The sequence below is a fragment of the Phacochoerus africanus genome, chromosome 5, assembly GCF_016906955.1.
Source record: "Phacochoerus africanus isolate WHEZ1 chromosome 5, ROS_Pafr_v1, whole genome shotgun sequence".
NCBI classification, from domain to species: domain Eukaryota; kingdom Metazoa; phylum Chordata; class Mammalia; order Artiodactyla; family Suidae; genus Phacochoerus; species Phacochoerus africanus.
In genome coordinates, this window is record NC_062548.1 from 56,363,032 (window position 1) to 56,390,384 (window position 27,353).

General features: G+C 44.6%; 1 protein-coding gene across 1 annotated transcript in view; it reads right to left on the reverse strand.

The window, feature by feature from the left end:
* Positions 1 to 1,448: 1,448 nt before the first annotated feature.
* IL1R2 (interleukin 1 receptor type 2) overlaps positions 1,449 to 27,353 on the reverse strand; it is a 38,202-nt gene continuing 12,297 nt past the window's right edge. The window contains exons 2-9 of the mRNA XM_047781350.1: positions 20,776 to 20,903; positions 19,696 to 19,951; positions 13,681 to 13,861; positions 10,761 to 10,932; positions 8,602 to 8,664; positions 6,192 to 6,327; positions 4,233 to 4,375; positions 1,449 to 1,756 (exon numbers count right to left, since the gene is read on the reverse strand). Coding sequence (XP_047637306.1) covers positions 1,608 to 1,756; positions 4,233 to 4,375; positions 6,192 to 6,327; positions 8,602 to 8,664; positions 10,761 to 10,932; positions 13,681 to 13,861; positions 19,696 to 19,951; positions 20,776 to 20,903 — 1,228 coding nt within the window. The 3' untranslated portion in view covers positions 1,449 to 1,607. The remainder of the gene's footprint in view (positions 1,757 to 4,232; positions 4,376 to 6,191; positions 6,328 to 8,601; positions 8,665 to 10,760; positions 10,933 to 13,680; positions 13,862 to 19,695; positions 19,952 to 20,775; positions 20,904 to 27,353) is intronic.

Here is a 27,353-nt window from a genome sequence, read left to right on the forward strand (position 1 = left end):
GGGGAGTGCCAACTTGCAGAATTTGCCAATTTCTGTGGTATAAATACTCCCACAATAGCCAACTTTAAGCTACCAGCGTGATTTCACTGAACAGAGTTGGAAGAGGTGCCACACTCGGCTCTTTAAGAAGGTGCAAGCTGGCTCCAGCACCCCATTGGCTCCACACACATGCCTTGTCACTCCCAGTGCCAACCCACACATGGACTTGCAAGGTACAATGGTGACTGGTTTGTAATGACCTTGGTATCACCTTTTAAATTGAAAGGGTATGTGAGTGCTTTGGTACTCAATGCTCTTGTGCTTATATCTCTGAATATTACTGAAACCAGGGTTCCATTGTGTTTCTTCTGCCAAATCCCTACTCACAATCTTCTGTTTGGTTCTGATGCCTTTCTTAAAACCTTGAAGAACTCTGTGTTTATAGTGATTAATGCCTTGAACTTGTTTAACAGAATTTCATCTATATTTTGCTTCTATTATTTTATTATGCAGAATTTGCTTCTATTATTTTATTATGCATAATGAACCCTGTCCATCTTGACTCTGGGGAATAAAGAATCCCCAGGTTCTTGGTAGGAAACACAAGATAATTCATCCTATTTTGTTCTAGTCTATACATAATTATTAAATGCCCAGTGGAGGCAGGCTTGATTTAAGGTACTGAGGATACAGCTGTGACCAAAATAACATCTCTTCCCTCATGATGCCCCCATTCTGGTGAGGAAAACAGAAAATAAATCAGAAAATATATAATGGATGGTCTGGTGGTGATAACAGCTATAATAACACAAAGCAGAATTGGGGTTCAGAAAGGAATGAAAGTTCTTTATTAGGGCCTCTGGGAAGGTCATATTTTAACAAAGATTTGAATAGGAGAAAGTGTGAGTCATGCTAATTCTCCTGCAATTTGATTTTTTAAATCTAACCCATTAATTCAGCTGGAATTTATTTTTGGTATATTATATAAAAGAGGCTCTGATTATTTTCCGCCCAATGTGTATGCCGTTATCTCAGTATGCTTCCTTTCTCTTTATTTTCAGAAGTTGTGTTATGAAGTTGAATCCACTTCTCAGTTCACTAATATGTTCAAACATGCATTTTTCCGACCATCTCTTTGAATGACTATTTTTTGGATCACCCTTTGGAAAACACATACCAGTTCTCATGGATTCTTTCTCTTTAAGACATCAAAATAATCCTTTTCAGCTTCAAAATGAAATTCCATCTTCCGGAAAGGAAAACTCTGTCTTAAATCTCTTTGTTATCTGTAACGCCTTCCATGTATCTAATAACACATATCCCAAAGAGATTTTTAATATATTTTGCGAAATGAATAAATGAATTTCAAAACTCATTTAGATGTTTTCAGCTCTTATTCAAAGGGCGCCTCACACCCACCCACGTGCACTTAGGCTCCCGTGATTCAGTTTCAGAATAAACTTTACATGAACATTTCAATCTTTTATTACAAACCCACTATAAACAGAGCAGCTATGTTAAACAACTGAGGAAAAGAACAGTATCCTTCACAAGCCAGAGCTGCTTCCATAAGAAAGGACATCACTGGATTGGAATTATTTAACTTCCTTTATTTTACTGGGACAGGACTAGGAATCTTGATGGCCAGTCTTTAACTCTACTAAACCATAGGTTTTTCCAGTTCTCCGTTTACACCGTCTGTGCATCCATATTCCTCCCAAAACCAGGATGATGAGGGAGAGGGGGGCCAGCGCAATCCCCCAGGAGAATGAGGCAGCTGTGGGAAGAACAGAAACATGAGGGGCGAACATACTCCCACTACCACACAGGATGCTGTGCCCTTTCCCAAAAGGAAGCAATCAGGGTTTGTTTTTTCTAAGAAATGCATCCTGATTTTCAGAAAGTACGTCCCTTACCCCAAGATCAAGGATGTTTTAGGGGAACAAGCAAGGTAGAACAAGTAACTGGCCAAGAGATGTATCAGGGGTGGGAGTGGGGGAGGTTGGGTTCCAGGGTCTGACTTTGCTTCCCCATCAGGCAGCATCCAGTACGGTATCTGTCTAGGTCTCCAACTGGCCAACTGTGACATGGCCAGGGTTCCATTTGCCCTTTTCCAATGAGCGTGGGTGTCTTGAGGATTCAATAAAATAACAAAGGAAAAGAAAACCAACTTTGAAGAAGGGAGCTTTAGGTGTAAAGATGGTTGCTGGGATCCAGCTATTTCATATTCTACTCCTTGGCATCTCTGTGCTATGAAACTATAGGGAGCAACTAGGGATAAAAATTAACAAACACCTTGGTGATGGGGCCAGGGTGCCACCTTGTTAAGCTATGACTTATCCCAGTCTGTGGAGGCACTCAGGGATCAACACAATCTCAATGATTCTTAGACCTTAAAATCCCATGAGGCTTAGAAATGAGTGAAGCTTTCATTTTCTGAGCAGCTACATGGAAGCACCTTTTGGCCCTGGTGAAGGTCTTCAGCTGGGCCCTTCGTTGATCACCCTTGGCCAACACAGCGAAGGACACACAGGGATAGGGCTCATGCTCTAGCCACGCCTGAAGGTTTCCAGCATCAGGACCAGGCAAATCATGGCTTCCTTTGGGTCACTATTCTGAAACCCAGCAGTGGATCCTGCGTTCTGTGAAATCCTCCATTTCCATGGAAACAACCTAGGACACCAGCCTTTGCCTGTGTCCTAGGACAGTGGTTCTTCAACTTGAACATGAAAGGAGCTTGCTAAACTGCAGTCTTTGAGAAGCAGACTCCCAGACTTTGAAAACAAACTTATGGTGACCAAAGTTGGTGGGGGGCGTGGAGAATAAATTAGGAGGCTGGGGTTAACAGACATGCAATACTATATATAAAATAGAGAATAAGCACTCAATATTCTATAAGGGAGTCTATAAGGGAAAATAATCTGAAAAAGAATGGATATATGTATTTGTATATATATAACTGAATCACTTCGCTGTACGCCTGAAACTAACACAACATTGCAAATCAACTAAACTCTAAGATGAAATAAAAATTAATTAAATTTTAAAAAGGTAAAACAACTAGAAACCAAAAAAACAACTGCAGTCTTTGGCCTCATCCCAGCAAATCAGACCAGGTAGACGTGGAGTGTAGCCCAGGGATCTGCATTTTCAACCACTGGCTCAAGGGAGGACACTGGTGCTCACCAACCAGTCAGAGAGAAGACGTGTGATCATTCCTGCCCTGAGGCTTCCTTAAATCCTCAGCTTTCCAATTAAAAGTATGTCTGGAGTTCCCACTGCAGCACAACGGGATCGGCAGCATCTCTGCTGCGCCAGGATGCAGGTTTGATCCCTGGCCCAGGATGGTGGGTTGAAGGATCCAGTATTGCTGCAGCTCCAGTGTAGCTGTGGCTGGGATCTGATACCTGGCCCAGAACTCCACAAGCCATGGAGCAGCCAAAACAGAAAAAAAAAAGAAAAAAAAAAAAACAGAAAAACAAAGCCTGTCTGCAGCTGCCTCCTCCACAAACATGGAGGATGCTGAGCAACATGTCTTTATTGGTTGTGCAGCCTGCCTGGAAGGCAGGGAGGGCCCCCGCTGGCTTGCCTTCTCCTGGGGGCTGTCAACAGACTATATCACCTTATGTCTCCCTTTCCTGTTCAGTGCTCAGACAGGGAGGAGAAATCCACTTGTCCAAATGATAAATCAGGTTTTTCTTTTCCTCTTTTTGAAACATCCTTCCATGAGCACTGGGCTGATCTAGCTCCACTCTTGTACTTTATTTCCTGGAAATTGATGGCTTTAACCCTAAAGTGGCCTGAGTCCTAGGTCCTTCCCCATCCTCTGCTTTGGGGAGGGTGAAGTTTTTCAACCTCAGGATAAAGGCATGCCAGCCTCCTCAAGGGGTCATGAAAGTACAGTGGGTCCTGTGATCCAAGCAGAACCCCAAAGGGACATGGGGGGTTGGGAGGGGTTCTGGTTAGGGTTTGTTTGTGTTTGGTTTTTTTTTTTTCAGTCAATCAGAGCATCATTGCTATCTTTTTTTCCAAAAATTTTTCCTCTTTAAATTTGCGTTTGAGTATAAACTCCCCCAGCCAGGCTCCACTCTCTCAGAAAAGTCACAAGAAATGAGAGCATTGCTTTGTGTGCTCCATTCACAGGAAACTCACAGGCCCTCCTAAGTAACCATCAGGAGGATCAGCTGCTTTATTTAGCATCCACAGAACATTCAACATGTAGCTTTCCCCTCTAACATGCCCCAGATCCATACCTTCTTTGACTGTGGTACGAAGCGTCTGGAAACTCATGGTATTAATGACAACACATTTAAAATCCGTATGCAAATCCTCTCTTATGACTCTTTCAAAAATCAGTGGCACTTCAATGTAGTTCTCATTATTTTCTGAGTATTCCCTGAGTGAGGAAAACATTTAAAATGTCAAAGGCCAGCTTTGCCTTTTCCACACAGGCACCTTCTCAAGGCTTCACTGCACTTCAACGGACGTCAAGATTCACCAAGCTGGGGACACTTGCTATTGCATTTGTTATTTCTTGGGGAGAATTTCTAAGCCTGTTCCTAAAGGTCAGAGTGACACTGAAGATGTTGGTCCCTGTGATAGGACGCTTGTAACAAGGAGACCTTGCAGGAGCCAGCTTAGTTGGGATAATCGGGAGGTGGGGATCACTTTTTAAGTCCCTTAACGAACAAAGAAACAGTAGTGGGAGTAGAAATGTCGAGTTTTGGGAAACAGGACTGTATCACCAAGAAATGATTTGCATGTGGAGGGTAGGGAGTTTCCAGGAATCCCATCCTCCACAGGCTCTCATCTTATCTCCATTCACTGCCAACTCTCAGCCTGGAAACTCAGGTTCAGAGCTGCAGGCAGCAGACAGGCTGTGGGGAAGGGCTAGAGCAGCAGCTAAGCATCATCTAGCATCTAGAGCATCATCTAGCATCTAGCAGCATAAAGAGCAGCATCTAGCATCTAGGCAGCATCGCCACATTTTGTAATGGAACAGGAGTCCAGAGATGCTTTACTACTCTCTGTTCATTGAATAAAAATCTCTGTGACGTAGACCCACCACTTTTTTTTAACCTATGGGGAATAAATAGGTGCCTTTAAGTAAACGGGGAGCATGAGTAAGCTGCCATGCGGCATGCGAGTTCTGCCCAAGTATTTCGCAACAAGGATTCGCAAGCTGTTGGGCTAACCACACACAATTTCTATCCACTAAATTGCATCCAGAGAGATCTCTTTTGCGAGGTCTTTCCAAAAAGACAAAAATCTGGCAAGCCAAAGTTCAGGCCAATTCAGAGTATTGAAAACATATTTTAAAAAGCCTTTCTAACCTGGAACACTGAATGGCTGGCCTTTCTCACCCGCAAATGGTTCCCATTTATAAGGTCTGACCGGTCTACTTTCAGAGTGAGAAAACATTTTCCAGAGATGAATGCTTATGAGAATAGAATTCTCTCTTTCTTTTGTAGTAAACTTCCTTAGAGACAGTAGCAGCCCACAGCTCCCTGAGAAACAGAGGAGGTTCTCAGATGCCGCCACTAAGTCTCAGAGTCTCTTGTTAAGGGCTGTGAACATGTTTGACTCTCAGCTTGCAGAGTCAGAAATGGAAATGTCTTTTTTTTTTTGTCTTTTTAGGGTGCACCCGCTGCATATGGAGGTTCCCAGGCTAGGGGTGGCATCGGAGCTGTAGCTGCTGGCCCACACCACAGCCACAGCAATGCCATATCCGAGCCACATCTGCAACCTATACCACAGCTCACGGCAATGCCAGATCCTTAATCCTCTGAGTGAGACCAGGGATTGAACCTGCATCCTCATGGATACTAGTCAGATTCGTTACTACTGAGCCATAATGAGAACTCCAGGAATGGAAATGTCTTAACTCAAAGTAGGTGTTTAAAAACTGCAAAACTCAAGAAAGACATGTTGGATTCAACAGCTAGAAAAAGTAACACCAATACCAAGGACTAGGCTACAACTCAGAGACTTACAAGTGTCAATGCTTAAGAACAGTTGGTAATTCTTAGCCAAACTCGATGTTTAAGATGCTAAAAATCCAACAGATTAAAATGAAAAAAATCATTTTGAATGTGGTGGGTGTGTCTTATGGGTCGCCTGGATGGGACAATGTCTCGTAAAGGCAGAGTGGTGCCTACAAAAGTCCCAGGACAGCTCTGCCCCAGGGTCAGGGAAGATCTTGGCCCACTTACTGGCGCTGCCCCTCAGTCACGCGGCCTCCCTGGTAGGCATCATCTATGTGAGTGTTGTTGGCCATCCACCATAGCACGGTGGTCGTGGGGATCCCAGCTCCCAGAAACACCTTACATGGGATCGTCAGTCTCGAGCCTGCAACAGCAGAAGACAGCGCATCAAAGTCAGAACGCAGCCGGGGGACAGGGTCAACCCAGCTCCTCGCAGCCACGAGCAGGTCTGAGCAGTGGACACTTCCCCACCTCTTCAGACACCTCACAGGGTAATTCTTTTCTTAGAAGGACAATTGGGTCCCTCTAGCAATTCTGTTCACCTAGAGTGCCGCCATTTACCAGGTGTCTCAGGCTCTGTCCACTTGTCCTCGTTGCAGATGGAGACACACATGCAATGGCTTCCCCAAGGCCACCCAGCACCCACAGAGCATCTGAACTCCAGGGCTGTCTTCATCCACAGCTCACACTTGTGGCCTCCAAAAGCCCAGATGAATGTGTGGATTCTGACTATGCCCCTTGCTGGTCTCAGCCCTCCTGTTTCCCCCGGGATCCCTCCAACCCAGATCATGCTCATTTAGGATTAACCCTCTCAAAGGCTGCTGTATTTGACATGAATGGTGCCTCCTATAGTTGTGCAACATGATGGTCCTGGGTCCCCTGCCTCAACCACGACACATTATATACATTTTGGGGGGGGGGGGTCATCAAAGGGAAGGAAGAAGGGGGAATAAATGAAGAAATCCCTCCCATTTGTTTCCCCTTGTGGCTGATGTGCTGCCCTGTGGTGTGTTCTTGAATGCACCTGCCCCATTTCAAGCTCAAATGCCTGCTTTCTTCCCTTGCCTCACACCCGTGATAAGCTTAAAGAGTTCTCGGCCAAAAGCAGCCCATTAAATCGAAGCTCTGTGACTGCCACACACATCAGTGTATGCAAAGCGGTGCAGCAGGAGACTCAGCTCCATTCGGCTGGAGAACACAGAGGAACTGGGACGCCAGGGCTCCAGTCAGCACTAACCCAGGTCCCTACATCCCCAAGCTTTCAGGAGGCGGTTCCAAGAGCCAAGGCAGCCATCAGGAGCTGCAAGTCACACGTCAGGCGGCAATCCTGGTGTCTGCATAAGAGGCCTCCTTCTCACGGTAGCCAAAATTAAAATATAAGCCCAACACCAAACAGAAGAGATAGATAGGTGATAGATTAGATAGAGAGAGAGAGATACATAGACAGATAGATAGATAGATAATAGATGATACATAGAAAGCTAATAGATGATAGAAAGATAATAGAAAATAGATGATCAATGGATAGATAATAGATGATAGATAAAAAGATAATAGCTAGATGATAGATAATTGATTGATTGATTGATAGACAGACAGGACTCTGCAGCTAGGGTTTAATAAATGAGCTTAAGACCTACAAAACCATTATACAAAAACAAACACACAAAAAAGGTACAGGCTTCACAGATTCACAGGCCTGAATCTAAACCCCAGCCTGACCCAACTGTGGCTTTTTGACAGACACTGAGCCAGTGACCAGTAGGGCACCTTTCTTCTGGAAATTGGGAGAAGTAAGATCTTCCCACAGGTTGGATGTTGGCATCAAATGGCATCTTATTAGACTTAGCAGTGTTCAATAGTAATAATAACATTCAATAATGTTCAGTAAGAAAGTGTGTGTCAGCCAACACAGGAAAAAATGGTGGAAAATGGCAAACTCTCAACCATTTTCATTATCTCCCTTGACCCACTGACCAGCTGTTGTGGCAACAGGAGACTGTCTGGGATTGGGGTGGGAGCAGGAACATGGAATCAGGGAAACACAGAGCACCAGCCAAGTGTTGGCAAAGTGATTTATTTTTTTGCTTTTAAGGGCTGCATCCACAGCATATGGGAGTTCCCAGGCTAGGGGTCAAATCAGTGCTGCAGCTGCTGGCCTACACCACAGCCACAGCAACACCAGATCTGAGCCGTGTCCACAACCTACACCACAGCTCACAACAATGCTGGATCCTTAACCCACTGAGCAGGGCCAGGGGTCATCCTCAGGATACTAGTTGATTTTTTTTCCACTGCACCACGACAGGAACTCCCAAGTGAATTATTTTAAATATACTGCAGGCGCAGACCCTTAATCTTTTCCCACTGTGTATAACTACCAGAATGGTCTGATGTTTGCCTTGAGATTTTTGTAGGTGGGGTTTTCACAAAGCAAAATATACCTGTTTCCAAAAGGCCATTTCTGACAGTGCTGGACAAAGGGAAATGTTCCCTGGCCTTTGTTATTTCAGCCTCTCCCACTGCAGAGGGTCTCCACCCAGGACCTGCACACCCCAGGGCGGGCGTGATCGATGACACAGGGGTCGCAGGACCCGACTTTGGGACAGCAGGCACCCGTGGGGATCATGGCCCTTACCCAGTGAAGCAGATATGGTCTGGCGTGGGGAGATAATCACGGGAATTGTCTCCTCTTCTTTTTCTGAGAAAGACACAAGGAAGAGAGTCAGGAAGGAAAGCCTTCATTTGAAATGAGGGTGAAGTTCTATTGTTTAGCTAATTAACTGAATTGTCCTCTGCAACAGGGCCAGCATTTGTGAGGCTTGGAAAGGAAACTGGTTCTCCACCAAATTGAGCTTCTTGGGCCAATGCCTTTCCCAGAAGACAGATTCCTGGAAGAAGCCACAGTTAAACACACATTCCACCAAAAGATGGGGTAGTGGTTAACCATTTCCCTCCCCAGCCTCCTGGAGGAACACTTAATAGGAACATTCATCATGTCCACCAGAAAGGTTTTACCCTAAAGTTTTCTGGCCCTAAAGTTCATCCCCCCACTCCAGCAGCGCCTCCCCAAGTGCCTGCAGCAGGACACTGGCGTTACCTACAAAAAATTCAATATGAAAAAGGCACAGGGGCTCAGGAACCACCTGTCTGAGATGCTCACTCCACACTGAGGGACAAGCAGAGTGACCCAGCTTGGGGAAAGCGTCCTGCTCACTGAGAAGACTGGCACCTCAGGGAGGAATCAGAACCCAGCTCTCCCAGAGTCAGGTCTCCTGGCAGCTTGAAGAAACCCGGGGCAGGAGAACTGGAGCCAAAAGGACAGCATGGGGCGGATGAAGGGCTGCGGGTCTCCACCTTCACCTCTTAAAGAGCATTTGAAACCCTAACAGGAGGAAGCATTAGGCAGCATCCCAGGAGAGCCCAGGGAGCAGTTGGCTTCTCCACCATGACGGTGACCAGGAGCCTTTCCCTCCCCAGTCACAGGGCTGCTGCAGGGAGGCTGGGGAGCAGGGAGGGGGAAAGGAAGCTTCCAGGACTAGATACGTCAGCGGGTCCACACTCTCTATGCATCAGCATTGCCTGGAGGCTTGTTAAACACAGATTGCTAATCGTTTCTAATTCAGGAGGTCTGGGATGGGGCCTGAGATTTTGCATGTCTAATGATACCCAGGTGATGCGCTGGGTCTGAAGAAGGACCACCGTTTAGGAACAGCGGAGACAGCGTAATCATGAAAGAATAATGCGTGGGCTGGCGCACCCTTGTGTTCATATGCAGTATCACATGAATAGGCTAATCCTGGGCCCCTTCAAAATCGCAGGAGTGGAGGGATTCTGCCATCTTCCACTCCCCCTTCGGGGAGCAAGGTGTTAATGTGCACGAATCCTCATAGAACAATCAAAGAAAATAGAGATTTCCGCTCGTAGGAGACATGATTTTCCCTAAAGTAACTCTGAAGCTCTGGACCCTCTGGGAGAAAAAAAAGTCTTTTTCCCTCATAGACCAACAATGTAACCTTAATCGCTGTAACGATTAAGGTTCCGACCTTAATTGTTGGAACTATGAAGGAACTATAGTGGAAGAGAGATTTGGAACTATGCAGAGCTCTCATCAATGACATCAATTGTGTCGTCATTCCATGTATAAAAGTGCCATATTCTCCAGAACAGGGGCCAGGACTTCAAACTTTGTGTGGCCCTTCCCCCAGCCTTGACATCCAGCATGTAGGAGGTTTGGAAGAAATGATGGACAAATTTGACATACTGGTCAATATTGTCCACAATGTAGTTTTTAGGTAGAATTCATTTAAACCAATGAGAGCCCTCCCTTTTCTATAAGCCTGGTTTCATAGGTAACTAGACATGCCCGGAGAAGACCAAAAAGGGCAATTTTCACCCGCCCTGCCAGTGCATAGCCTTGCAACTGAAAAATCCAATACAATCCTAGTATCCTAGAATCATACCTAAAGTTATGGCAACTGTTCTGACGGCTGGACCTGGAGGTGCAAAGGGACCTTCCAAGTGAGCCAGCATTTGGCCCCCTCTAGTGGTATGTGTTTTAGCCTCAGACTGGGAACTCTGTCAAATATCTGGGGATTCACTTTTCCTCATGAAAACACCCTGCTTCCTACATTTCCAAGTGTCACACATGTCTCAGAAGGCTGATACTTAGATGTCATATCTATTTTCCTTTTGTACAAAGATAGTCAAGGAATTCTAGGTGAAACCTGATTTTTTCCTTGCACACTTGTCACTAAACCAGGGTGAAGAAAGGCATCTTCCACGGCTTGTACTCACTTTTGATACGGAGTTTGATATTCCTAGTGATGTTGTATGACCTTCCTCCATGGGCAAATGTCATGGCACAGGTGTAATAGCCCGCATCCTCCACAGAGACATTGTTTACAAGTAAGCGAGTTCCCCTCACACTCAGAAACTTCTCACCACCTTGATCCAAAGGGACAGACTCCTTATGGGAAAAAGGTTTTCAGAGTTACACTCTATCCTAATTAACATCTCAAAAGCTATGAACAGCATATGTAAGTATTATCAATCAATCACTATCGAATTTGCAACCCATGAAATACCCCGGCATTTACTTTGCAAATATTGTCCTTTGGGACATACTTGGGAAACTCCAGGAGGAGTGCTATGATGTAGTCACGATGACTTGGAGAACAAAATGCAGAAGAGATAATGATGCATTCATCACTTTAAAAATCATTTCCATTTTAGGAGGCAGTAGAGATGGAGAAAAAAAATGCACGGCAAAACTAAATATGAGAGATGAGGCCTCATTTGGATGGACAAAAGGCACTGTGGGGTCTACAGAACAGAACCAGCCAGAGGGAGGCCTTCAGTAACAGAAAAATCTGAATGAGATTTGAGAAAACATTCCAATGAGCACAAAATGTTCTCAGGAACATTTCTTTCAAAACCCTGATGATTACAATAGTCAAATATAACCCTGAGTCATTTCAGAGTGAGAACACAGGCATAACTAGAAGAGTTTGTCAACCACATGGCTCATGATGTCCAACTGTACAGTATATTTAATTAAAAGGAGAGATTTCATTGTTCCTAACATGGGTGGTCACAGATGAAGAGAGCCAAACAGGACCCAGCAGCACCATTCTTCAGAGGCCCACGTGTCCCCAGGGCTCCCCTACTGGGCAGGGCTGTGTGGGTTGGGTCTGGCCTCCTGGGTTAGAGATTTGGCTTCACCCTCTTCCAGCTGCATGACCTTAAGCACATGCCTTACGTTTCCATGTCTCCATCCCCTAACCTGTAAACTGGAGATGTCAGCCTTCCCTACCGCATCAGGTTCATGTCAGGGAGCTTAGTACAGACTTGTACACAGTATGTGCTCAGTAATGATTAGCAGTATTAGGTTGGGAATGAAGATTATTAGGTGCCACCAGGATATCCTTATCCACCCATATTTGCTGGGGACCATTTATGTGTCAATCATGGCAGAGGATGCTTCACACCTGTCCTCCATCTCATCTCAAAACAATGCCAGGCAGTGGACTGATGCCCTGCCGTCTTGCAGAGGGAACAGTTTTAAGAAATAAAATAACGGACCACGGCTGTACACCAGGTCAGTGAAGAAATAGAAATTTAGACCTAGACTGGCCACCTCAAGAACCTCTGCTCTTTCCTCCAAGGTAACACTTCTCATGTGTCCTCTTCCTAAACCAAGAGCCCCATAACTGGGCAGGCTAATTCACTGGGGCTAGCTACTTACTTTCTCTAAAAATCAGTTAAAAGTTTCCAATATTAGGAGTTCCCATTGTGGCTCAGTGGGTTAAGAGCCTGATTAGTATCCATGAAGATGCAGTTTTGATCCCTGGCCTTGCTCAGTGGGCTAAGGATCTGGTGTTGCCACAAGCTGTGGAATAGGTCATGGATGTGGCTCGGATCTGGCATTGCTGTATCTGTGGTATAGGCTGACAGCTCCAGTTCCAATTTGAGCCCTGGCCTGAGAACTTCCATATGCTGCAGGTGTGGCCTAAAAAGAAAAATAAAGTTTCCCATATTAAATTGATATCCTAAAGATAACATGTAGTTATAAAACCAGTCAACTGGTCAATCTATTTTTTGATTAAAGTGTTAATTTCTATCAATGTTTAAACAAATAATGGTACTTTTCAAAATCAGCCTATGGTCTGTATCAGGGGTTGGCACACTTCTCCTATAAAGGGCCAGGTAGTAAATATTTAAGGCCCACAGTCTACATAGCCTCTGTTCAATACTCAACTCTGCCTTTGTAACAGGAAAACAGAGAAAGAAATGGACATGCCCATTTCTTTCTCTGTTTTCCAGTTTATACCCACTGGAATTTGAGTTTTATATCATTTTTAACATATGACAAAACATTAGTCTTCTTTTCATTTATTTTAATTTATTTTAATAATTTCATTTATTTTAAAAAGTGAAAGCTATTCTCAGCTGGCACACATACAAAAACATGTGGGAGTTCAATTCGGCCCTGGCTGTGGTTTGCCCATGCCTGGTCTAAGCAAAGGAGCTGATGACAACATTCATTCAGCCAGACAAGAGAGGAAATTGATTTCTATTAACTTCTTTAACCTAAAGGCTGATTTTCATGTGCTTTTAAAAAATTCTATTAACATGTATACAAAGCTGTTAAATAATTTGTTCTAAACTTCTACAGACAAACAACAGAGTAAAAAGCTATTTTCTCCAGCTGTTATGTATTCTGCATTCATTTCACATTCTGTCTTCTCAAATCACTTTCTGAAGATATTTACCCAAGCCATATAAAGACTAATAGAACATGTATATATTTTTTCTTTTCTCTTTAGGGCCGCATCTGCAGCATATGGAAGTTCCCAGGCTAAGAGTCAAGTCAGAGCTGCAGCTGTCAGCCTGCACCACAACCACAGCAACGCCAGATCCGAGCTGCATCTGTGACCTCCATCGCAGCTTGCAGCAATGCCAGATCCTTAACCCACTGAGTGAGGCCAGGGATTGAACCCACATCCTCACAGGTACTAGTCAATTTCTTAACCTGCTGAGCCATAAAGGAAACTCCAGATTAATGGAATATATTAATAATGGCCCTTTTAAAAATCACTGGTTTAAAAAAATAGAAATATAAAAGTGAATGTGTTATCTTCAGAGTAGGTATTTTCTACCTGTCTTATGGTTAATCAACCCATTTTTGTTAAATCATAAATTTTTAAAAATGTACCTTGTACCACTGAATCTTCACATCTGTTTTATTATGGATGAATTCACTCAGATCAGGGCACACTAATAAGCCAGAGGTTGACATGGGTATAATCTGCGGGTATGACATGAGAGACAGGGAAGCTTCTGTCTTCTCGAAGACTCCAAGCTCCACAGACATTTCATCACAGTAAGAGGCATTTCTGAATTAAAAAGGGGAAAAAAGATAATGAATGGCAAGGCACAAGGAAAGTATAACTAAATGAGATTAAGAATAATTTCCCCAGAGTTCCTCTTGTGGCTCAGTGGAAACAAATCTGACTAGTATCCATGAGGATGAAGGTTCGATCCCAGGCCTTGCTCAGTGGGTTAAGGATCCAGGGTTGTCGTGAGCTATGGTGTAGGTCACAGATGCGGGTTGGATCTGGGGTTGCTGTGGCTGTAGTGTAGGCCGGCAGCTGCAGCTCCAATTGGACCCCTAACCTGGGAATCTCCATATGCCATGGGTGAGGCCCTAAAAAAAAAAGGACAAAGAATAATTTCCCCAATCTCATACATTCTGCATTCTTCATTTCCCTCATTAGAATGAAATACTTCTGTCTCTGGTCCTTTTGAATCTTTGGAGCACAAAAAAAAAAGTACCACACCATAACTGTCATATAGAAGCGGTGATATATTTGGTGTGTTTCCCAAAGGACCCTCCACAAGCCATCAAGGGCCACTAAGAGACCCCCACACCCTCTTCAAAGGGGCCTAGACCCCTCCAGATTCCACAGGTCCTTGAGCATAACCCCAACAAACTCCAACTTCCTAGTCCAGGGAGCCTTATCCCGAGGGAGAGACTGTGTCCTAAAAAACACTGTTTCCATATAAAGAAAACTTCTTTATTTCTCCTAGAAATCATTTACCAACTGAAGTAATATTTCAGAAACTGCTGCAAACTTTGTATAAGATCTAGAAAAGATTTTTGCAATACTACATGGGAGAAATGAACTTGTTGTTTGATCCTTTTTTTCGGGGGGAGGGGGTTGATCTAACAATAATCTCAATGTCTTCATTCTCTCAAGACCCTAGAACCAGGGAAAAGGCAGAGGCAAAATGTCAACAGAAATTGAAGCACAGAGGAAATGGAGGGAAGGACAGAGGCTATTAAAACAATTTCTTGGAGTTCCTGTTGTGGCTCAGCAGTTAATGAACCCAACTAATATCCATGAGGACGTGGGTTCGACCCCTGGCCTTGTTCAGTGGGTTAGGGATCCAGTGTTGCCATGAGCTGTGGCATAGGTCACAGACTCGGCTTAGATCCTGCATTGCTGTGGCTGTGCTGTAGGCTAGCAGCTGCAGCTCTGATTCCAGTCCTAGCCTAGGGACTTCCATATGCCATGGGTGTGGCCCTAAAAAGACAAAAGACAAAAAAAAGCTATTTCTTGAAGTAGAAAAACACAAAGATATGATTATCTCAGTTAAGTTCCTGGCTACCTAAGAAACACAGGACATCAAAAGAGACAATGAGAATGTGTACATTATGGGGTTGGGGAGGGGGCAGGAAACCCAGAGAGCAAAACCTAAAACAATCTACAATACAATCCAAAGAAGGAAGAACAGAGAATGACACAGCAATCTGCACACCAGGCAGAGAGCCCTCATTAGATACCAAATGTGCCAGCCCCTTGATCTTGGACTTTCCAGCCTCCAGAATGAGAAAAATAAATGTCTATTGATTAAGAAAAAAAAAAGAACAAAATGTGAAAAATATAATATGTGAAAGAAATAAGTGATAAATGCTTACTACCTAAAAGCAAAAACAAATCAATGCAAATATGTGAGGCCACTATCTATGTTATAGGTCATATCTAGTTTAGATAAAGGAAAAAGATGAACCAATATTTTATGCACAAAGAAATGCAGGAGTTCCCGCTATGGTGCAGTGAGTTAAGAAGGAAGTTGGAAGCCCAGGAGGGCTGTGGGAAAAGCCATAAATTGGGCATCATTTCCATAAACCAAACTTTGTAGATGTATGGAGAGTTACAAAGCTGTTCATGTAACCGACCCAATAATTCCCCTTGGGCAACACACTCCGTGGAAATAACCCAAAGAAAGACGGGACTGGGGGTGGGGAGCCATTTGTTCACCATTCATATTCTCCACGTAGTGTGGCAGCCCCACAGCAAAGAGTTTGGGGTGCTGCTTGGTTCAGTGGCCTCTGCTTGCCCACCCTGATGGACAGAGTGGCTCTGTGGGTTCTAGGTTACAGAACTATAAACATCACAGGAGTTGGACAGTTTTAGGCCCTGGGACCATAAATGCCAAAGGAGATTCTGGCAACTGCTGGTGATTCTGACCTTATTAGAACCCAATCCTAGGCTGGAAGGGAGGTTTAGACAGCAGCCAGGGGAACTCTCCCACAAGCTAAGAAATGTTAGCCCACATGGGGTTTCCACGGCCCTCAATCTCAGATCTCTTTCTTTTGACCAGAATAGAAAACAAAACAAGGTGTTAGGTACACATGTTTTAATCAAGTATAAGGGCAGACTTTTAAGACAAACATGACTCAGCTCACATCTCCCTGATTTTTGCATATTAGCACCTCAGCAGTAAACAAATATGGCATTTGGGTAGAGAATGGGCATTTCCATGTGTATACTGACTACTTGCCAGGGTCTCCCTACTCCAGATGCTCTGTGATTTCAGACTCCTGCCAACTGACCTCCTACCAAGGGCAGAACCGAGGCCCATATCAACTCAGAAGACTGAGGTCCTACCAGATAGGAAATGAGGGCTGAGATCCACATCCCTATCACCCTGACTCCAAATTCCATCCTTTTTCTATTAAGTTTTCCTAGTAGTGTTCCTTGGGGGGGGATTAAAATTTTTAACACTGAAAAGGAAAGAAAAACTATGCATTTATCATTACTGTAAAATCAGATATCCACATTTCCAATACAGGCACCTGAGATTGCCAGCCTGCTTCCATTGCCAGGATTGAAAACACACACACACACACACACACACACACACCACACACACACACACATGCCCATTATCATCATCATCATCACCATCTAGGACTGGGATTGATATCATCTGAAATTCTCCAATTCACCAGTCATTTCTTTTTCTTTCCTTTTTTGCCTTTTTTTAGGGATTTGTGGACAGCATATGGGAGTTCCCAGGCTAGGGGTCGAATCGGAGTTACAGCTGCCAGCCTACACCCAGCAACACAGGATCTGAAACCTACACCACAGCTCACAGCAGCACAGGATCTCCGACTCACTGAGCAAGGCCAGGGATCAAACTCCCAACCTCATGGATCCTTGTCTATTCATTTCCACTGAGCCACAACGGGAACTCCCGACCAGTCATTTCTATATATTAAGAATGTCACTTTCTTTGGTTCTCTTTGCAAATGTAAATACCTGTGGGTATTGTTTCTCCTTAAATGAGTTTATGAAATCTGGAAAGACTCTAAGGCTGGCTGATAGAAAGAATGATTATAGCCTTGAGGTTAGGATAGAGGTCGCAGCTGGAGAGATAAGGTTAAGAACTCTATTTCACCATTGGGCCAACAGTCTGGCCTCCTCCTTTCTGAAGAACTAAGCCAGGAGATGTTTCAGATTGCCAACACTACGCCTCCAACTTTCTCCTTCAAAAAGCAAACGGTATGCCAAGGCCATTCAGTGGAGGAAAGGACAATCTCTTTAACAAAAGGTCTTAGGAAAAGTGGAGAGCCACATGCAAAAGATTGAACTTAGACTATTAACTTACCCATATATAAATTTAACTCAAATGGATCAAGGACCTACACACAAGGGCCAAAACCATAAAAGCTCTTAGAAGAAAACCAGGAGAAAAATGTCTTAGCATTAAGATATGAGTTCCTGGCAATGACATGAAAAGCACAAGCAACCAAACAAAAAAATAGATAAGTTAAACATCATCAACAGTTAAAACTTTGGTCCATCAGAGGTTGTTAGCAGCAGAGTGAACAGGCACCCATGGGAGTGGGGGGAAAAAATAATCACATATCTGGTAAGGGATTAACATCCAGAATATATAGGAAATTTCTACAACTCAAAAGCAAATAAATGACTTGATTTTAAAATGGGTCAAAAGACTTGAATAGACACTTCTTCAAAGAAGATGCACAACTGGTCCACAAAGCACATGCTCAACATTACTAATCATGAGGGAAATGCAAGTCAAAACCACAGTGATGTACTATTTCCCTCCCATTAGGGTGGCTATTATCTCAGCCACACACACCCCCCAAAAAAAAAAAACAGAAAATAATAAGTGTTGGTAAGGATGTTGAGAAATTTGAACCCTTGCTAGAGGGAATATAAATGCTGCGACCACTATGAAAAACTATATAATGGTTCCCCCAAATTAAATATAGAATTACCATGTGATTCACCAATTCCATTTCTGGGTAGATACTCAAAAGAATTGAAATCAGGGACTCAAATTTTTGTACACTCACGTTCATAGCAGCATTATTCACAATAGCCAAAAGGCAGGGGCAGCCAACGTGTCCACTGAGAGATAAATGGGTAAATAAATGTGGTCTATTCGGTCGACACTTTTAAACAACATGTACTTGAACTGGTGGGTCCACTTATACAGGAATTTTTCTAATAGTAAATATTTCAGTGGCACACAATCCACATTAGTTGGATCCACCGATGCTAAACTGTGGATACTGAGGAACCATAGCTACTGAAGGCTGTCTATAAGTTATATGTGTGTTTTTGACTGTTAGGGGTTGGTGCCCCAGTCCCCATGTTGTTCAAGGGTCGACTGTACATATAATGGAATATTATTCAGCCTTAAAAAGGAAGGACGTGCTGACACCTGAAAGACATCATGCCTAGTGAAATAAGCCAGTCACAAAAGGACACATTATGTAGAATTGCACTCATATGATGTACTTGCAACAGTCAAGTTCATAGAGACAGAAGGCAGAACAGGGGTTGCCAGGAGCTGGAAGGGTGGGTGGGAATTGAAGAGCTGTTGTTCAGTGGGGGGCAGGGGTTCAGTTTGGGAAGATGAAAAGAGTTCTGGTGCTGGATGGGGGTGATGGTTGCACAACACTGTGAATATATATAACACTATGGAACTGCACTTCAAAAGGATGGAAATGGCAAATTTTATGTTATGTTGCTATTACCACAACTAAAGGGGAAAAGAACAGCAGGACAAAGAGGAGGGGACCCCATGTCAGGACTGTGGGTTCCAGCCTCAGCTCCACACCCACCACCTGGGACCTTCATTAGTGAGCTGGGTTCCCCCACACATGCAACAAGCAGGTGGATCATCTTCTTCCTAACATCTCCCCAGGCCTCCAGTTCTGCTGTCTTGCACCTATTTATGGGGGTCCTTGCGGATTTAGCAGTGAACAAAATAGACCATGGAGTTCCTGTTGTGTCTCAGCGAAGATGAAGGTTCAATCCCTGGCCTTGCTCAGTGGGGTTAAGGATCTGGCGTTCCTGTGAGCTGTGGTGTAGGTTGCAGACACAGCTTGGATCTGGTGTTTCCATGGCTGTGGTATAGGCAGGCAGCTGCAGTTCCAATTCTATCCCTAGCCTGGGAACTTCCATATTCCAAGAGTGTGGCCCTAAAAAGAAAAAAAAAAGAAAAAAGAAAAAAAGAAACAGACCAAGTCCCCATCCTCCTGGAGTTTATGCCCTAACAAAGTAGACAAAACTTAAACATATAAACTCATGTATGTGTGTGTCAGGTGAAAAAAAAATAACAAAAGAGTAAGGAGAGAAAATGCAGGTGATTTTCTGGGAAAGCAGCCAAGGATGGCTTTTCCAAGGGGGTGACACCTGAGTAAAGACTTCAGTGAAGGGACAGAGGGAACCTTGAGGACATCTGGGGGTGCTCTTGGTAGGAGGTATTTCAGGAATAGTGAAGGAGCCGTCAGGTGGATTCCCACCTGTGCACTGGATCGTGAAGGCCAGGTGGTCATGGAAACACCCTGCAAGCATCCGTTCTGCAGGGGCCCCTCCTCCCCCCTCATCCCCAAGGGGCTGACCTGACAGTGCAGATGTAGGTGCCGGAGTCCCCCTGCAAGGCTGGCACAATCCAGAGAGCACCGTCCTGGACCCACACTCGCGTCTTTTCTTCCCCTGGGATGGTCGTGGAATCATTTCTACGCCATGTCACATTGACACCGGCGCTGGCAGAGTCCCAGTATGGCACCTGGGGACACCTCATGGCCACAGGCTCCCCTTCTACCTTGAGCCTGGTTTGGGGATGCTTGCCACGAAAATGGCAGTTTCCTGCAGCCACTGAAGGACAGAAAACCCACAGTCATGCTTTGGGTCCATCTGAAGAAGCCACAGGCCCCAACAATGTGGCCTGGGGGCCACCTAGGGGCCCCAGGAATCCCTCCTATATGAAGATCTCAAAAGTCCTGAATAACAGCTTAGGGCTGCCATGGATTCCAGTCTGTATTTTGCGGAAAAGGTTAGATCAGGTTCATATGGCGACAAAAAGTTTGGCCTAGTTTTGACTTGTGGATGTCTTATCGTTCAAAGTCAATCTTGACTGAGGTCAGAAAAAAAAAAAAAAGAGAGAGAGCTTAGTTCTGACGGGACATAACAGTTAAAATCCAAAGGTTCCTTTTATGAAGGGCAAAGGCATGGTCTCCTTGGTTTGCTCCTTGGGCAGGAATGTCCAATGCCCAAGGAAAGCTCACCAGCAGAGGACATGGGCAAGAGAAAGTCTCCACCTCTTACGAGGCACCGATGTCCACACCTTGCTTTTTTATTCCTTTCTGTGGCTATACCCATAGCATATGGAAGTTCCTAAACTAGGGGAAGCATCGGAGCTGCAGCTGCCAGCCTATGTTACAGCCATGGCAACCCCAGATCCAAGCTGCATCTGCAACCTACACCACAGCTACAGCAATGCTGGATCCTTAGCCCACTGAGCGAGGCCTGAGATGGAACCCATGTCCTCACTGACACTGTCAGGTCCTTAACCTGCTGAGGCACAACGGGACCTCCCCACACCTTCCTTTTTGATAACAGCAGAATCTCTCTTGTTAAGCAGCTTCTTTCCCCAGAGAAGTTACAGGCAAGCCCTGTCCAGCTGAAGCAGTGACTATTACCTGTGTGTTCTTCAGGCTGAATGACGAAGGCAGAAACACCCACTGTCAACATGGACCAGATGGCCATTGCTCCCCAAAACTTCAGGAGGACACAGGAAGGGGAGACCTCAGGTCCAAGACCCCGTAGCCTAGAGGAGGAGACAGAAGAATGACCAGAAGCCACCAACACCCCAAAGAGAGAATTACTTGAAGATGATCCCAGCAGCAGATTCTGGACTTTACACCTGATGATGGAAATCTCTTTGCCTAGATTTCTTAACAAGAAAACTCAAAATAAATTTTTTATTGAAGTTTGGTTGACTTACTATGATTTGTGTTAGTTTCAGGTGTACAGCAAAGTGATTCAGTTATATATATATAAATATATATATATATATATATATATATATATATATATATATATATTCTTTTTCAGAGTCTTTTCCCTTATAGGTTATTATAAAATACTGAGTATAGTTCCCTGTGCCATATAGCAGGTTCGTGCTGGTTATCTACTTTATATATAGTAGTGTGTATGTATTCATCCCAAACTCCTATTTTATCCCTTCCTCTATCTTTTCCCTTTGGTCGCCTTCAGCTTATTTTGTAAATAAGTTCATTTGTATCAATTTTTTAGAAGCCTATATATATGAGCAATATCACATGATATTTGTCTTTCTCTGTCTGAACACCCCAAACTTTTTTTTGTCTTTTTGTCTTTTTAGGACCGCATCCACAGCATATGAAGGTTCCCATGCTAGGGGTCCAATCAGAGCTATAACCAGTGGCCTACACCACAGCCATAGCAATGCCAAATCCGAGTCGTGTCTGTGACCTACAACACAACTCATGGCAACGCCAGATCCTTAACGCACCGGGCAAGGCCAAGGATTGAATCTGTGTCCTCAGGGATGCTAGTCAGATTTGTTTCTTCTGAGCCTTGATGGGAACTCCCAGAACACCCAAAACTTTTGGATTTGCTCCTCTACATCAATTTCCACTTGGAATAAGAGTTCCATATCCTAATGGTCTCTCCTGCAGTGTGTTTGGCACTCCCTGCCCCTCAGCCTGAGATGCTCTTTCCTCGGCTACAGCCACTTCTACGGTCTTGGGTCCAATATCAGTCTTTGGGAGGTCTTCCCTGGCCTTCCTATAAAATTACACCACCCTTTGGCCCCAGTGTTCCATGTCTTCTTTCCAGTGCCACTGCTCCCTGGGGCATTCATCATCAACCACATCTCTTTCCTCCAGCACAGAAGCTCCCTATGTGCCATGGCTACTTTAATTTATTCACAGCTGTATCCTGAACTCCTGTATGTTGAGTGAAGGGATGAACGCATGACTCCCCAGAAGTCACAAGCTCCTCCTTGTTTCCTTGTCAGCGAAATTCTCCTACAGTCCTTATGGATAAAACACCCATTTCACATAGTTCTAACATCACCTCCCAAACTGGGACAACCAACTCTTTCGCCTTAAAATATGATACTCATCCCAAAGGCATGTTGGGCCCCAAAGGCCATGTCCACGACAATGAACAAAGTTCACAACTCCTTCAACAAAATATGATGTTCAGCTATGTGTGAAGATAGTCTTTCCTCTGATACAGCTTCCAATGCAAAATAGCATGAACCTGACTTCAGGAATTTTGAAGGTAACTGTGTAAAAATTACAGTTTTAACAACATTGAGAATGCCCAGATAAACTCAAGTCATGGCACTGAAACCTTGTAGCTCTTACTGATTTTAATTTATTAGCTACTGTGTTCTCTGTCTCAACTCTTCCTTTGACCTCTCCAACCAGCCATCATCACATTCACTCTGAATTTACTTCCTCCCGAAAAACAAGGGGTTCTGTGTACTCTCTGATCTAGGTGCATCTCAGAGGAAAAGGCAAAATAAGGGCCCCAAAGAGAATCACTTACAGAGTTTATAAGCATCCCTCCCCACCACGCTCCTGAAGGCTGGAGCACCAGTTGCCTCTACATCTGCCCGTGGTCCCTCTCGTGCTGTATCATGGTGACCTATTGAATGACTAGCCACTGCCCCAACAATACAGCTAACAAATCAGCCCCAACTAAATGCCATGCGGCAATAGTCATGTGTTCTGGCTCCCAAGTCTATGGGTGAGATGGTGGTTGGCTGACCTAGATTAGGCTGGCTTAGGCTTGGCTCCAGGTTCAGGTGGGATCCAAGTCAGCTCCATGGGTATCCCATGCTCCTGGGACCAGGGACTTCCTGGGAGGTGATGTTCTCAGGTGATGGCAAAACACAAACAAGGTGGCACAAGCACTGGAAGCCTTGCTCAGAACGAGCTCGCCCTCGTCTGCCCACATTCCGTTGGCCAAAGAAAGACACATGGCCAAACCTGCCATCTGAAGGGTGGGGGAAATAACCCACCTATAGTGGGAGGAGCTGCAAAGTTACACCAGGAGGAGGGGCATGGAGTGGGAGCAATTATGGACACACCTGCGACTCGTCTGGCTACCACGGGTAGGGGTGGCCCCAAGGACAAGGGCCTGGTCTTATTCCCAGTCCTCGTGGACTGCACATTTCCCAGCCCAGAAAGATCAGGGAATATGGATGATTGGAAGTCTACCAGGGAGTCTGCAATGATGAGTGAATCCAGAAAAAATATCCTTACCACACGTCTCCTCCATTTCCTCGAAAAAGTTTGACTTGGTCCCAGTTCCCGGCACAGATACCATCCTGAATGGCTCCTGGTAAACTCAGACGGCTCTTAACTGGCCAGGGCAGCACCAACAGAGGAAGTGACCCTTGCACTCTAGAAACCACCCCCATTCGTCTGCCCCTGGGGCTGTCTCTCCTAAGCTCTTCCTGCTTCCACAGGGTCCTATCCTTCATGTATTTCTGAAATACAAACATTTCCCATGACTTTACCTCCAACCCCACCCAAGGATCACTGGGCCACTTGCTTTGTGTAAAGCTCACTCCAATACTGCCCATGTTGCTTTGTCTTTTGGACAGGGATTAGCTTATCACATCCCTGGCTGTACTGGTCACAGCCAGATTCACTAGTTTCTCTAGAGAGGAAAGAAATAGGAGTTAAACACAACCACATGCAATCAAGAACCCACATCCAGGGAGTTCCCATTGTGGCGCAGTGGTTAACGAATCCGACTAGGAACCATGAGGTTTCGGGTTCGGTCCCTGCCCTCGCTCAGCGGGTTAGCGATCCGGCGTTGCCGTGAGCTGTGGTGTAGGTTGCAGACGCAGCTCGGATCCCGCGTTGCTGTGGCTCTTGCGTAGGCCCGGCGGCTACAGCTCCGATTCGACCCCTAGCCTGGGAACCTCCATATGCTGCAGAAGCGGCCCAAGAAATAGCAAAAAAAGAGCCAATTAAAAAAAAACAAAAAAGAAACCACATCCAATAATACAAATGAAGTCCAAGATGTGGATACAGGGAGCAGTGTAACAGTGACGGCTGCTGTGCTAAATACTGAGCACCTGTTCTATCTCTTACCCTCATGATGTGACTCTCTTGCTAACTGAGAGATAGTACAATAGAGGAGATTTAAGAAGTGCAGTAGCTTAGCCAGTATCTTCTGGCTATTACACAGGGGCTGAAGTTTAAAACCCAGGACTAGTGATTCCAAAGCCCTTATTCTTCAAAATTACAGTTTCTGTGACAGATGAGAATTTCCTCCTTTGACATCTGTGTTACCTGTCTGCCCCCATAACAGAGCCCCTGCTTCTTAACTAGGCACGTCATCATCCCACACAAAGACTATGTTTCCCAGCCTCCCTTGCAACTAGCTGTGGCCATGTGACAAAATTTGGGCTGATGAAATATTAGTGGAAATGTTTGCTCCTCCTGGGAAGTCAGCTTAAAAGTCTCCTCAGTCTAGAAGATGTGGAATGTGTATACATGCAATATTATTCAGCCATAAAAAAGAACAAAATAAGCATTTGCAGCAACAACATGGATGCAACTAGAGATTATCACACTAAATGAAGTAAGCCAGAAAGAGAAAGACAATACCACATGATATCACTTATATATGGAATCTAAAATGTGGCATATGGGAGTTCCCATCATGACTCAGTGTTAAACGAACCCAACTAGCATCCATGAGGATGCAGGTTCAATGCTTAGCCTTGCTCAGTGAGTTAAGGATCCAGTGTTGCCATGAACAGTGGCATAGATTGCAGACATGGCTCAGATCTCACATCACCATGGCTGTGGTGTAAAGCCAGTAGCTACAGCTCCAATTCGATCCCTAGCCTGGGAACTTCCCTATGCCATGGGTGTGGCCCTAAAAGATAAAAAAAAAAAAAACAAAAGATAAATAAAATAAAATGTGGCACAAATGAACCTATCTACAAAATAGAAGCAGACTCACAGACATAGAGAACAGACCTGTGGTTGCCAGGGGGGAGGGGGAGGGAGTGGGACGGGGAGTTTGGGGTTATAGAGGCAAACTGTGACATTTAGAATGGATAGATAATAAGGTCCTGCTGTACACAGAGGGAACGTATCCAATCTCATGGGAAGATAGTATAAGAAAGGGAATGTATGTATGTATGGTATATATACATATATGACTAGGTAACTCTGCTGTACAGCAGAAATTGGCACAAACACTATAAATCAACTATAATAAAATAAGGTCTCCTCAAAAACGTAAATGTCTCTGCCTCAAAGTCTGCCTGCTTCTGGTTCAGGGCAGATACAGTGGCTACACTGAACCACGTGCAGACCACATAAAAGCAGTAGAAACAAGCTAGTGGAGCCTGAGTCCTGAGGGCTTTGTGGAGCTGCCTCCTTTCACAGCCATGGTGATGTACCTGATCTCAGTACCTTTCCTTTCCAGAGTGTGTGAGCAGGACCCCAGAGGATGGGGCCCTGCCAGGTTGTGTCACACATTGGGTTCTAACCGGTCCCCTTTCTGAGACTCAACTCTTTCAAATAAACTGTGCTGATTGACGCTAAGAGGTCACCTCCACTCTCCTCCCATGAAAGCAGCCCCCAAGGGTCAGGATCAGCCTCAAATCATGTGAAGTTTTGTAATGTTTTAAAATCACTTTGACAACAAGCGTCAAGCTACGTCCACAGAGCCATGGAGCTGGGAGGGTCTCAGGGAAATGTAGTCCCACCCCTTTCATTTCAGGTGATGAAGGTGAGCTGGACACTAACCCTCTTCTCAAAATCTACATCTGCCCAGGATGAGATATAGAGCTGATTCAACAAGAACCGTATTCCAGTGGAACTAAATCCTACACTATAGTTCTCCTCCAGGACCGGCCCCCTCCCTGTCCACCCCCGACCCCCACCTGGAACCCCTAAACCCTGACCTGAGCCCATTAGCTTTGCCTGGGCTCCCTAACACCCCACCTGGACCCTTAGCCACATCTGGGCCCCCCTACTCCCAATCTGCACCCATCAGCCCTGCCTGGACCCTCAGCCAAGACGGTTGTCTGTTTCCTCTCTGTGGACTTTGGCACGAAAACTGCTTTCTGTGACCTCTCCAGGAAGTGGCTTCAGACAATTAAACCACAAACGCATAATAGTGATCATTTTCAATAATCAAAACCTCAGAAGAAGGCTAGGACTGGAGTTGCCCTAGTGTGGGAAACCGTGGGTCTTTGGCAGGCCCAGAGGAAAAAGAATTCATTCTCGCAGAGGTTTGCAGCAAAACGTTATTTCCTGCCCTACTTTCTTCAAATGTGTTTTTAAATTACAGGCAATTTGACATTTCTGCTTGAATCTGAGATGAACTTCTTACTGGAAAAAAGAGAAATTTTAAAGGGCAGCTGGTTCCAAGTATTTGAGTTCCAATTCTAGCTTTGTTTTTTCTTTCTGTCCAATAACCCAGTTTTCACCCAAGAACACAGAGGAATAGGATGCAAAGCAGGGCCAGGCATGAGAAAAGGACCAAAAATGTGTGAAAAGTTAAAGAAAACAAAAAGAATGCAGTAAGGGTGGAAATTGCTGATGGATCAGCTGGAGCCAAGGGTGTTGGGGCAGGGGGGTGCGTGAGGGCTGAGCAGCACCCCCACCCCCCACCCCCTGCAGCCCTCTCTAAGGACCAGGTGACCGTACCAGCCTATGACCCTCAGTCTATCTCCTGCTCAGGGCAGCACATGGAGCCTAAGGATGGTAGATGTTTCTTTCACCTTTTCTTTTAATTTTGGAAAATTCCAAGAGACTAAAAAGTTGCAGGAATAGTATAACACCAGTATGTGTTATACCATCTAGATTCACCAGTTTTTAACATTTGATTTATTCTCATTCTGTGTGTGTGTGTGTGTATGTATAGAAAGTTGCAGATATCATCAAACTTCACCTGCAAGTATTTCAGAATGTATTTTTTAGCAGATTGAGGATAAATAGGAAAGTAAATGATAGCTCTAGAGATAAATCTTCAGGCATTGAAAGGGAGTAAAAATGTTAAGTTATAGTACATTTGAGTATCACTCTTCATTCACCCAGAAGATAAAACTTTTCTTTGTTTCTCTCTTCACCTGATTCCTGGAATGTTTGTTTTGTTGTTGTTCTTGTTCTTGTTGTTGTTTTTCATCTTTTTTTTTTTGTCTTTTGCCTTTTTAGGGCTACACTCACGACATATGGAGGTTCCCAGG